Below are 12,607 nucleotides of genomic sequence, written 5' to 3'. Positions count from 1 at the left end.
GGCCTTTGATAGATGAAAAAGATTCTTATACTTCTTGCGTCATAATATAGTGTGGATATATGCTAAGTATGTCATATCCACAGGGTGAAAGGATAGCACTGAGCAATCAGAGTCTAATGTACTGTATGTTAACATCCCCACTTAGTTGTCTGTAATAGGGAGTCTGGTGCCTAATTATTGCAAACCCCACCATTCTTGTTAAACTGTGGTCACCCCTATTGCTAAAATGGCTTCAGCTGGTCAGATATTAGCCATGGTGGGAGATTATATTTACAACTATTTATTAATTACAAAATTTCAACTCCCTATAAATTCAAAGTGACAGCTTCTTACAGACATCCCTCATATCTGGACAGGAGAAAAAGGGATAATGTAATCTGTTCTACATTGCATGTAAAAAGATGAGGGAATTCAGGTTGTAGTAGCTTCTTCTGGGAATAATGCTATTCAGGATATAGAAATTCAAGAGGGTCTTGTGCTGGATAAAGGGACACAACCCTGAAAATTACAAGTAGGTTTAAATGGCAATTGCAGTAAGAAGTACAAACCCCTGATTATTCACATGCCCTGCTACTCCAGACTTGCTGTTGATTCTGCTGGGTCCCTTGCTAACTGACTTCTGCTGCTTCACTGAACGATTTTTACTGTACACACATGATTAAATATTTTTTAAATGCAATCAATGACAATGAGCAACAAAAGTGCTTTCAGCTCAAAGCAGAATAAGAAAGACAGGACAGGAGGGAGAGTATTATAGAGGCTGAACTAATGTGACTGTTCCATTCTTATTAGGACTGCATAGAAATGTATAAATCTGACATTCCAAGTATTTTTTAATGTTGTTCTAGAAGAACTTAGGAGTTTAGCATCATAATGGGTATTTCATTAAAGGTGCAGCCTCAGGCTGAAAACCCAAATATTTGTTAGCCAAAATGTCTTAAGGAAAAATCCTTCCATCCAAAAAATCTGTATCTGTCAATACAGCCTGCAGGGTATATACACGGAAGATAGGGACTTGGGACTGTGGGAAGCACATGTTTACTAATGAAAAAGTTCACCATTTTAGAATCTTATTTAATTTTGAAATGCACCAGATAAAAAAGGAAAAGAAAAAATAGCACACTACATTTTTATATAGGTAAAATTATAAATGTAAACCAATATAAACTACATTTTATTTCCTTTCTGAAATTATCAAGTGTAGTAAAATATATTTTTCTTGTTTGGCCTCAGAGGTTCCTATGCTTAATCGATATTACAGTGTATGAGGCGTATAGGTCTAGGCACTAGTTACAGAACACCACAGTGCTGCTGTGAGCTTATTTTGTTAATCCAGACTGTTGGTTCTCTGTGGTTACTTGTAGGAACCATATAGACAGACATGGCATGATTATTCCTTACCAGCTCATTGCTGCCATCCTCATCAAAATCCTCCTCTATCCCATCAGTCATATCTTCTCCATCCCCATCTGCATCTGGCCCTCCTTCAATTGGCTCTTCTGTAGAGTTATCTGCATTCTCTGATATGCATTCCTCTTGAATCAAATCAGCATTATCTTCCATTTGTTTCTTTTGGGCTTCTGTAAGGAAAACATACTCTATAGAGATTCAGTAACCTTTCCTATTGGTGGCAAAGGAAAGTGCTCTGCAGAAGAAACCTAAGCTTCCATCTCCAGGTGTGTTAGCTTTGTAAAATTCGGTGTGATAATATCTACCAGGCAAATACGATCGAAAATTTGTCTTTCAAAAATTAGTGCATAAATCAATCACAATATCAATATGGTCATTACCTCATCTATGCCATGCAGTGGATGAAGGCTTGATTTACCAATAGATCCAGCTTTTTGATTTTCTGTACTTGACTTTCCCTTGGATTACAACTGGCATAGTCACCATATATTTATTCATGTCCAGCCAATGAGAAGTACATAAATCCTTATGCTCTGAGAAGCAGAAGGCTGTTAATTGCCAATAAATGAACAAGAATTTGTGTGAATTTACTGTGAATATATCTCAACAGCCATACAGGAAATCAACAAATCATTTTAGACAGGTAAACATGTTTTTTATGGAGTAAAGTATCAGTTACTCCTTATTGGTATAATGTGCTGAAGTAACTGGAGAATGCCCCCCTCTAATCAACCAAATATTGGCTTCCTATATTTTCTGCGAAGTGGTGAAAAGAAAGACCATTTCCATGGAGGCCTGAAGAATCTGTTCTTGTTGTCTTCCTGAGGGTAGCTGCGTTGTGACTAGGTATTGTGAAAACTCCTGGATATGCTGAGGAACTTCATCCAAACAGCAGAAATCCTGAGGAGGACTGATGGAAGAATGACAGAGACAGACTGGCCAGAAGAATATTTGGAGGGATCAGAGTCTTATTCCTATGCACATCAGGAACTTATATGAAAAACTTTATGTGCCTAAAGTGAATAGGGCCAGAGAATTGGTTGCATGTAGCTAGAAAAACAGTATCTTTTCAGTCTGAGAGTGATCAATGACAAAATTCCCAGAACAAAGCATTTCTTCCTTTGTAAAAATAACTGTTCTGTAACACTAGTAGTTCATTGCCTATCTTATTGGACAATCAATGAATCAAGGATTGCCTTGAAGGTCTATATTTTTGAAGCTCTATGAGCATATTATTATTTTACCATACATTATTACCAGCTACACATACTATTCAAATCTGATTGAATTTTTCTGTTCCATAGTCTTAAACCAAGATTTTTTGTTTACCTTTTGACTTTGCACACTTATTTTGCCACTTACATTCATGTCTTTAGTCTTCATTAGCCTTTAGTCCCTCATTTTCAACTTCACTTACTGAAGAAACAGAACAATTGAGCTTTCCTCCCTCAGTCACCTGATGTCTTCAGAAAGATTCTTAAAGAATACAAAGTCATCTTAGACAGCTGCTTCAACAGTACTGTAGTCACATGTATTAGCAGAAGATTCAGCCCATGGAGCTTCATCTTCTGTTGGTAAGGTGCTCCAGACAATGCTATGCTACTTATAAGTGATTGTGCTACTTGCCTTAAATGTGGATTGAATCACCTATACCTACTATTTCTGGCCCTACCACTTCCTGTCTTAAGCCACTTCTGAGATCACTCAGCTCTGGTAATAACAACTGAATCAACTTTGCTTAAGGCTTTTAAACACAGGGTTGCTGAATTGACAGAAAATACATTTAAATGGGAAACCTACTAGGATACAGCTGCTAAAAAATTAGGTCACTTACTTAATTGTCTTAATGAGAAGATAGACTGGGTTCTTCAGAGGAGGCTAAAATACCATCTCAGTACCCATCTCTTTTGGGCTCTTCTGAGAAGTTAAACTTAAGTTCCTATCTTTCAGCCTAATTAGAGCCTAATTTCTAATATCACAGGAAGAATATTCTCTAACATTTATTTTCTCATCAGAACATCTTATTCCCGGCTTCCCAGTTCAGATTTTTGCAAACAAAGGAGTTATTTCTACAGTTTTCCTATGTACAGGAAATCCTATTTTCTATATTCCCCCTACTGGAAAGGTTAGGGGTTGATAACAGAAAAAACAGAACATCAGCTGTTACTATAAGGAGAGTTTTCAGGCAGCTGTAGAGCAGTAACCAATGTATGCACTGAGCTTGTCCAGCCTGTAACATCACATTCCTCCAGATGTAACAACTTTTAAGATTAAAACTTAAATATTCTTCAGGAGAGTGATTCAAACTCAGAAAACCAAAAGGGCAAGATGATGGTTCAATTTTTGCTTTACGTAAGTGAGACACAGATCCTCTCTCTGATTCCAGTCTTAGTGAGGCTACACCTTCTGGCAGAAGAAAGTAAGAAATAATATTGCCAAACCATAGAGAAGGAACAAAATCATCTCATCATTTCCCATCTGACACTCTAGTTGAAATAGTTCAGCTACTGATGTAGTTACACAAATCTTTTTGAATCTGCAGACTAATCACCGAGGCTGTATAACCCTTCTCATCAGGTCAGGAGACTCAAAGGAGGTTCCATGCTCACTGGTATCTCTGTGTTTGTCTCCTCACATTCTCCAATGAGAAGCAAAGAATATGAGGCATGGATTCTGCACCCAATGTCTTAAAACATCAATATTTTGAAAACGTTTTTTAATCTCTGAGGATATTCATTGCTTGTCTTCAAAAGGCATATGACCATGATTCAATACGAATCAACGTTTTCCTCTTTGAGCTGATTTCTATTTAAATGGGTTCACTACAGTCCTTTAGCAAAAGTGAAAATTGGATATCAAAGTACAATGATGTGCAGATTGTTTTGCATAGTAATGGATTTTTTATAAAAAGCTCCCCAAGTTATGGATGCATGGTCTCAGAGTATTTCAGTGCACAAGTGATTCAATGGAGTGCCTTGCAATTACATCTTCACCAATTATACCAACTTTTATCTAACTTGCATAAAGTACAAAATAGAGTCTAATGAATACATATTGTGCGCAGTTTTCCTGAAAGAGATAATCACATTCTGTACTAATGGTTTACCTTAGACTTGAAAAAAGCCCTCAACTTTGTGAGATAAACTGTAACAGATGGGGGACTGGCCCTTGTCTGTCAACTTAGAAAATGATTGTAAAGAAAAGGTAGGTTTTTGTTTTGTGGTTTTTTGGGTTTTTTTTTAAGTTACTTGGGAACAGGAAGGATCCAGATTTAAATTCCTATTTTGACTGTGTAGGGTTTGTAACCCTCAACTGCTAATTCCAGTTTTAGACAGTCTTGATGGAATTCTCTTTATGTGTTCTGATGGGTTTTTGGCTTCATGTAACTGACTGTTCAGACACCCAGGTACTTGTGGGTTCTGAGGCAGAATTTCTTTCACACATTTCACACAAAATTCATAAAAAGGTTTTATCACAGAATGGAGGGGTGAGTTTTTCATGAGATAAGGCTTCCATTTCCCTGCTGGCTTTCACAAAATCAACTCACTAGTACACAACTTCTGTACAAACATATACCATGTGATCTGTAAGGAAATAGCAAAGAAAATACCACAGAGAGGCATAAGAACTGAGATTGTTTTTATGTACACCATGGTGAACATACAACCTTATAACTCTCAGGATGACTTTAAAGTGCTGCCAGGTGAGATCATTCATCTAACAAAATGAACACTGCAATGACAGTAGTAAAGCTCTTGATTAAACTATAAATTAGTGTTGGATTTTTTTTATTCCCAAAGTTTGCCTAAAACTAAAACTTTTTAAGTCAGAAAAAAGCTAAACTGGAGGTGTAACTGGTTTTACAAAGAGGCCACAGCTTCACTCAATACCTGAGGTTGGACAGCATCTCTGAAGTCTCCAAGTGTAATCCCTCTTCAAATTAGAGACAAACTCAAAGTTTGGCCCAGGTCCATGGGTCCTGAGCCCAAAGAGTTTTGAGTGTTCCCAAGGATGGAGCCACTATGGTCTTTCTGGTCAACTCACTATACTGATTAGTTGCATCTCTTCCTTATATCAAACAGAAATTTTTCCTTGCTTCAACTTGTGCAGTACTGCCTACTGCCCAGGCAATAATTCTTGATATACACCATCTATTAATCCTTAATGTGCCTAGCACAAGCACCCCCACAGTCAACAACCTCTAGCTTAATTCTGTTCAGTCAGTTTTTTAGTGATGTTTTGTTTCCAGAACATCTAGAAAGATAATTTTTCTTACTATACCATAAAAAACAATTCTTAAATGATGATGCTTGCTCTGTGAAGAATATTAATTTATCCTCACAGGACTTCTACCTGAGAGTTAATTTACCTTGCTTCAGGCCTCCATATGTACCAAAATTTCAGAAAGGTTCCGTTCTCTTTGGTCTGTCTGTTTGACTAGTAAAGAGGTTCTAATTTTATTCATTTCACTAAAAATGGCTTTTACCTACCTGCTTCAGCTTTTTGCTGCTTCTCAATCTTTTCCAGTCTCCCTAGCAAGGAGTCAATTTTTGTTTTGATTTGAGTTAATTCTTTCTTGATTGTTTGCAACTCGTCTGATTTCACTGTGGAAAGAGAGCAGAATGCAAAACATGAAATAAACTATATTTGTAGTAACATTCCCCACCCAAGCAAAACATGTTCTTTTTTTCTTTTCTGTCTAGCAGAAATTCTACTCCCTCATTTTTGTCAATATTTTTAGAGATTTAGCTTTTAAAATAACATTGTTAGTTAAAAATGCTGAATCCTAGAAAAAGACAGGATTCTAAGCCTTAATGGCAAGAGTTCATGTAAGGTGTGTTGCTCTGTAATAATTTCAGGAAAAACATCTCAAAGGTATTCTTCGTAAATCCAAGTAACTTTTACTTAAAAACAGCCTATAGTGAAAGAATGATTCAAATTGGATAAACAGGTCACAGTCTTGCAATGTTACTTTGCTGGACTATTTTGTAATAATACTGACAATAAAAAAAAGATCCCCTCAGTAGCAGTATGTATTCCTCAGCAGGAGTGAATGGTAATATAAGTGCTAGGGAAGCCAGGGATGCAAGGTTATGTTCCAGCCAAAAACTCATTGCAAGAGATGTCAAGTTTTGTTGCTTCCAAAGCTGTCAGTTCAGTTTCAGTTGGCAATTTCTTGTATTTTTTCTAGCTATGGATAACATACAAAAATACTTCACTTTATGATTACATTCAAGGACATGGAGGCATCACCTATAAATTATTAGCTGAAGTCTCCAAGTCTTTGTTGCACTGCTTTACTCTTCATTTTTGTTCATTATTGCACTGCCATTGTCTAACCTAAGAAGGAGTAACTGCTTTGGAGGTGTTTTGGCTTCAAAAGAAACAGTGCTGAAGCCCTCATTAATTACCTCATTATTTTGGCATTATCAGAACATGTGTTTTATGCTCCGAAGGTGGTCCAATCAAATTCACTTGCCTGTTTTGTGCTAGGATATCATGTGGAAAAGTTCAAGAGAAGAAAATCCCTGTGCTAGTATGGGAGAAGAAAGCCATTTATAAAGGGAGTAGGCAACAGAGCTGTCACTCTTACAATTCTTGTAGGAAGAAATGGACCGTCACTGTGAGGGATTGGCAGTGGAAGAGCACTGAGCTATGTTACTCCTCCACCATTGCTGTAGGAGGATGTTCATTGACTTTGGTGTGTGTATCGAGAGCACAGATACACGGATACACACACACACACAGGAGGGCCCTTACTGAGCCAGGGAAAAGGGATGTTCTGCTAGGAAGGACATGTTCCCTTTCTGTCAAAAGGGTCTTCTGTTTGCATCATGCTACATCAGTCCTGTTCATTGATCCTTGGCCACGTTTGTTATCATGGTGTCTCATGGTAATTTGTATTGGGGAATCAATTTGATGGTGAAGTGTGAAGACAAGCTAATGCCTGCTTCAGTGGTAATTAATGAGTATGATTTTGCTGCAAATCAGCCTTATTCCAAACTTGTAGCATATTCACTGAGGCTGAAACCAAAGACTTTTATCTTAGAATATGGGTCATGTATAGTGTAACATGTCAGCTAAAGGGAGTAGGTTGCTATATGTGGTAATGCACTTGTTTAATCATGTGTTCATATTAAGAAATTGCATTATCTCACACTATCATAGGCTGAAACCTCCAATCTCACACTGAATGAACAGAAGGACTTAAAGAAAAAAGCATAAAACTAACCTTCATGCTAGACTCTTATATGCTATGCAGTATATGATGGAATTATTTTGTGCATTTATAGAGCAAGGCTTTAACGGGTCACTATCCAATCCCACAGATCTGAAACAAAATGTTAAGATTCTGACGACTGTATATTTAGAAGGTTACTGATCCCCCAGGGGCAGTGGCTGGTCCATGCTGGAGTAGCAAGGTAGCTCAGAATCCAGAGTGAAATGGTGGGAATTGCTCCAACGGGGAATGCTAAGTCTTGGCAGGAACCCACTATGAAGCCAGCTGGCAACACATTTCATGCAGCCAAACTGATGTGTCAGGGATGCTCCCTTGACTAGCAAACTGCAGGCTGGCCAAGTCCAAAAGGTGCAAACTCAGAAGTGACACTGCAAGGACTTAGTGGTATTTATTTCCAGTCTACTAAGCAAAACAGAAAACATTTGCATATCTGAGTTTGACAAGGAAACAGGCACATGCATAGGGCTGCTGTTCACCTCAGGTCTGCTGCACAGGGGCTTCCATGTGGTGTCTCTGGAAAAACTAGGTTGGGAAGAAGATGGCACCAGAAGGAACAAGACAACAATGAGGATTCAAAGAACAAACCCCAGAGGAAAAAGACAAGGGCGTGCTGGGCAACAGATGGCTGAACATGAGCCAGTGTGTGCCCAGGTGGCCAAGAAGGCCAATGGCATCCTGGCCTGTATCAGCAATAGTGTGACCAGCATGAGCAGGGCAGTGATTGTCCCTCTGTACTCAGCACTGGTGAGACACCTCGAGTGCTGTGTCCAGTTCTAACCACCTCAGTTGAAGAAAGACTGAGGTGCTGGAGAGTCTCCAGAGAAGGGCAATGAAGGCAATGAGGCTGGTGATGGGTCTAGAGGGTAATTCATATGAGGAGTGTCTGAGGGAGTTAGGGTTGTTTAGCCTGGAGAAAAGGAGGCTCAGGGGTGACCTTATCACTCTCTACAACAACCTGAAAGGAGGCTGTAGCCAGGTGGGAGGTATCCACTTCCCCTAGATAACTAGTGATAGGGCAAGAGGATGTAGCATCAAGCTGCATCTGGGGAGGTTCAGGTTGGATATGAGAAGTAATTTCTTTATGGAAATGGTTGTTAAACACTGGAATGGACTGCCCAGGGAGGTTGTGGAATCACTATCCCTGGAGAGGTTCAAGAAACCACTGTCTGTGACATTTAGTGCTATGGTCTAGTTGACAAGGTCGTGATCAGTAAAGGCTGGACTGGATGATCTTGTAGGTCTTTTCCAATCTAAATGATTCTGTGATTCTGTGTTCATAGAGTCAATTGCTTCAAGTTAACACTTAAGTGGACTGAAAGAAAAAAGAGAAAAAAATCTCAACCTATCTGCGCAAGTTCCACATTTTCAGTCTGTTTTCAACATTGTGATGGTGCAATTACTTGAATTGCTTATTGTTTTACCTTGCAGAGAAATGTACAAGTCATTGAAATTATTCTCCTAGAGAAACTCCACTCTCAATTATAGTGTAGTGGTTATTTCTGTAGTAAGGAGCAACTACCAAAGACAAATTATGAAGGACTGTGATGAAAAGTAAGTTGAGCATGAGCCAGATCTTTTCCTTGCCACAGTTTAATTTCATCGAGCAACTAAGCACCACACAGTTGCTCACTTCTCTCTAACACCCAGAAGGATGGGGGAAAGAAAATAAGGAGGGTAAAAGTGAGAAAACTCATAGGTTGAGATAAGAACAGTTTATTAATTGAAATACAATATGATGATGATGATGATGATGATGATGATAATGATAATAATAATGATAATAATAATAATAATAATGAAAAGGAAAATAACAGAGAAAGAAATAAAGTCCAAGAAGCAGAAGTGGTGCAAATGAAAACACCACCTGACAGATGCCCTTAGCAAGCCGTGGCCACCCTTCCCCATAATTTTTTGTTGAACATGATACCATGGTCTGGAACATCCCTTTGGCCATCTGGGGTCAGCTGCCCCAGGTGTGTCCCGTCCCAGTTCTTTGTGCCCCCCGGCCTGCTCATTGGTGGGGTGGGGTGAAGCAAAGAAGGACCTTGTATAAGCTCAGCAGTAACTAAAACACCCCCGTGTCATCAACACTGCTTCCAGTACAAATTCACAACACAGCCCCATAGTAGCTACTGTGAAGAAAATTGACTCTACCCCAGCCTAACCCAGCACACCACTCTACCTAGCACTTGTGAGGCCACATCTGGAGTACTGTGTCTACCTCTGGGCCCCCAGTATAAAAGGGAATGAAGAAAACAAAGCCAGACTCTTCTCAGTAGACCCCACTGACACACCAAAGACCTTTGTCATAAATTAAAGCATGTGAAATTGCATCTTAACACAGGAATTTTATTTTTTTTTTTCCCATGGATGTGGTCAGACACGGTCCTGGGAAATTTTCTTTTCAGGGCACTTGCACCAGAGGAGCTGCAGAGGTCCCTTCCATTCTGTGAGTCTATGATTCAGTAGAATAGCACTTGAGAAGAACTTCAGGCTTTTAAAGCAGTGTTATGACAAAGATAAAATGTAAAGATTATAAATTCTGTGCTCCAGGTGTCCTGCTTTAAGTGTATAAATTTCCCTTTAAAACAACATGGATTTTTTTAAATTGATCTTAGGCAAGAAATAAAGCCGTTGGTAAACATGACCTGAGCTGCATGTGTCCAAAATATCTGTTCATCTGCTTTTGAACAACAGAAGAGGAAAATAAAGTAACTTACTGTTGGGTAATTTTTTCCCAAATAGCAGATAAACAAAGGCCAGCAGGTGACAGAAATGCACATATTGAAAAGGACAGAAATTACTAATGAAATTTCTCAAGCACTGGCACCAAAATGGCTAAATGTCTTGAACAACTCTGATGCAAAAATGTAATTTTCTGATTACATGAAATTGAAAGATATCATCTTTTCAGAGTAAACTGAAATGGATGAAGAGGTCAGGTGATTTTAAGGAATATTACATTAGAAAAAATGGTGACATGCAATTGCACTGAAAAAAAATCCTACACTTAACAGCAGAACTTCTACTCTCAGCACCAAGGCTCATCAGCAGAAAAAGAGAGTGACGGAATTATCCTTGGGTTGATAATAGACTATCACTATATGCAGCCACGAGAAGGAAAATGCAGTGCTAGGATGTGTCAGATGATGTACTGCTAAAGATGGAGAAGTATAATGTCTTTGTATGAGGAGCTGGTGAGTACAAGTTGAATCACTGAATTCTAGCAGGTACATGTGGAGAACAGCTGTGAAGATGACCATAAAAATGGAAAGCCTGTAGAGTGACAGAAGTGTTTTGCTTGTTTGCTGAAGATAAAAAAAGGCAAAAAGAAATACTACTTTTATGCTAAGACAGTGTTGGCACAAAAAAAAAGAATGTGAACAAATGAGAAACAAACTAAGCTGGAAATTAGAAGAAACAGACACAGAAAAAAACCAAACTCTAACTATCTTTAAAATGTATCTGAAAGGATTAAAGGATGATGCTACTTGCAAGAGTTAGGCATTTGATTCAGTGACCCTTTCCAGCCCTTTGTGGCCTTCCAGAATACATCTTTCACTGAAGCATCTAACACCAAAGGAGACAAGCCACATCCAGTGCATAACAGGAGATATAAAATTAAGGTCAGTCACATTTTAAAAATGAAAGGCCTACCATTGAACTACAGCTATATTTTGAAACATTTTTTTTTCAGTAACTGCAAATTGATTCATCCACAAAGCATGATTCAGATTTCTTTGGAAAGAAACGTCATGCATTTTTATCTAAGCCCTTCATGTTTAATATAAAATATTTTATCATATTTTATTACTTTAGGTATCACTGAAAAATGGATCAGCTGATGGAGCCAAATATAAACTCTATGAGTCAACATTAATTCATTTAAAGACATAATTCAATACATATTTTAACGTCCTAAGTGTCTATGCCTTAATTTCAAGCACACAGAGTATAAAAGATTTGATTAATATTTTCCTCCTGATTTCAGCAGTGTAAAATGAAAGTGCATACTCTGAGACCTTCAATTTCTGCATTGTCAGAGAAAGTGAGCTTTTCCCAGTTCTAAATAGCAATTTGAATGTACTGCTTCATACCATTAACATACCATTAATATGAAGAACTACTATGTGTGATTTACCCACCAACATGTTTAATTTTGTGAGTTACTTCTGGTAATTTGGAAATGCTGATTTATGTTTTTCTAGTCTTTGGAGTTAAAAAGAAAACAAAATATTGATAACAGTTCCTGAAAAAATTATGGATTTAAGAAAGAAGTCAAATCTTCCTAATGTATTTTGTGTTTTGGACACAAATTTAAAACACATATTGTCACTTTTCGGTCAAACAGGAGTTTACTGTGCTGGCAGATATTATCTTTGCAGATGTGTTCATCATTGAGCAAGGCATTTTTGGTACTATGTTTTTTGTAACATCTTTGCTCAACAATAAACTTCTGCCTTTGGATTGCTGTTTTTCAGAAGAGAGTCCTTTTGATTCTGGTGATTTCACTTAGGGGATCTCCCAGGTTGTGATCCTTAATATGACATGTATGGGTTCATTTTCTGGATCCAGTCTGAGTGTGAAGCGTTACATCTATGAGATTTCTACTTACATCTTAAAAAATGTCTTAGGGGAAGTCATCTCATGAGAGTTTTGCTATATGGGGGCGTCATGGGTTAGCAAGCATAGTCTCGGAAGTGATGTTCTTGCAAAGGGGTGCTTACAGCTTCCTCTGTGACCTGACAGAACCTATCAGCTGGCCAGTTTGAATATGGACAATTCTTTAAGCCACTTAAAGTTGTGACCGCCTCTGTGATCCACACTTAAGAACAGACTGACCCCAGGCAGAGCTCTCTCTCGTTTCCAGCACTGGGACAGGTGGCTGCGGGCCCCGTGCGGGGGCTGGCAGGCTCGGCCCAGGCCCTGCTTGGGCCAGGCCGGGCTGGGCCACGG

General features: G+C 38.6%; 1 protein-coding gene across 9 annotated transcripts in view; it reads right to left on the bottom strand.

Moving 5' to 3' along the window:
• RALYL (RALY RNA binding protein-like) overlaps positions 1–12,607 on the bottom strand; it is a 387,338-nt gene that overhangs the window by 19,239 nt on the left and 355,492 nt on the right. For 8 of the 9 annotated variants that reach the window (XM_017731047.1, XM_017731048.1, XM_017731051.1 and 5 more), the window contains 2 exons: positions 5,901–6,014; positions 1,402–1,580 (listed from right to left, as the gene is read on the bottom strand). In XM_017731047.1, coding sequence (XP_017586536.1) covers positions 1,402–1,580; positions 5,901–6,014 — 293 coding nt within the window. The remainder of the gene's footprint in view (positions 1–1,401; positions 1,581–5,900; positions 6,015–12,607) is intronic. The other variant, XM_017731054.1, reaches the window with a different exon arrangement.

Source organism: Corvus brachyrhynchos, unplaced genomic scaffold (genome assembly GCF_000691975.1).
Source record: "Corvus brachyrhynchos isolate BGI_N302 unplaced genomic scaffold, ASM69197v1 scaffold293, whole genome shotgun sequence".
Taxonomy (NCBI): domain Eukaryota; kingdom Metazoa; phylum Chordata; class Aves; order Passeriformes; family Corvidae; genus Corvus; species Corvus brachyrhynchos.
This window is presented reverse-complemented; position numbering and strand designations above follow the sequence as displayed.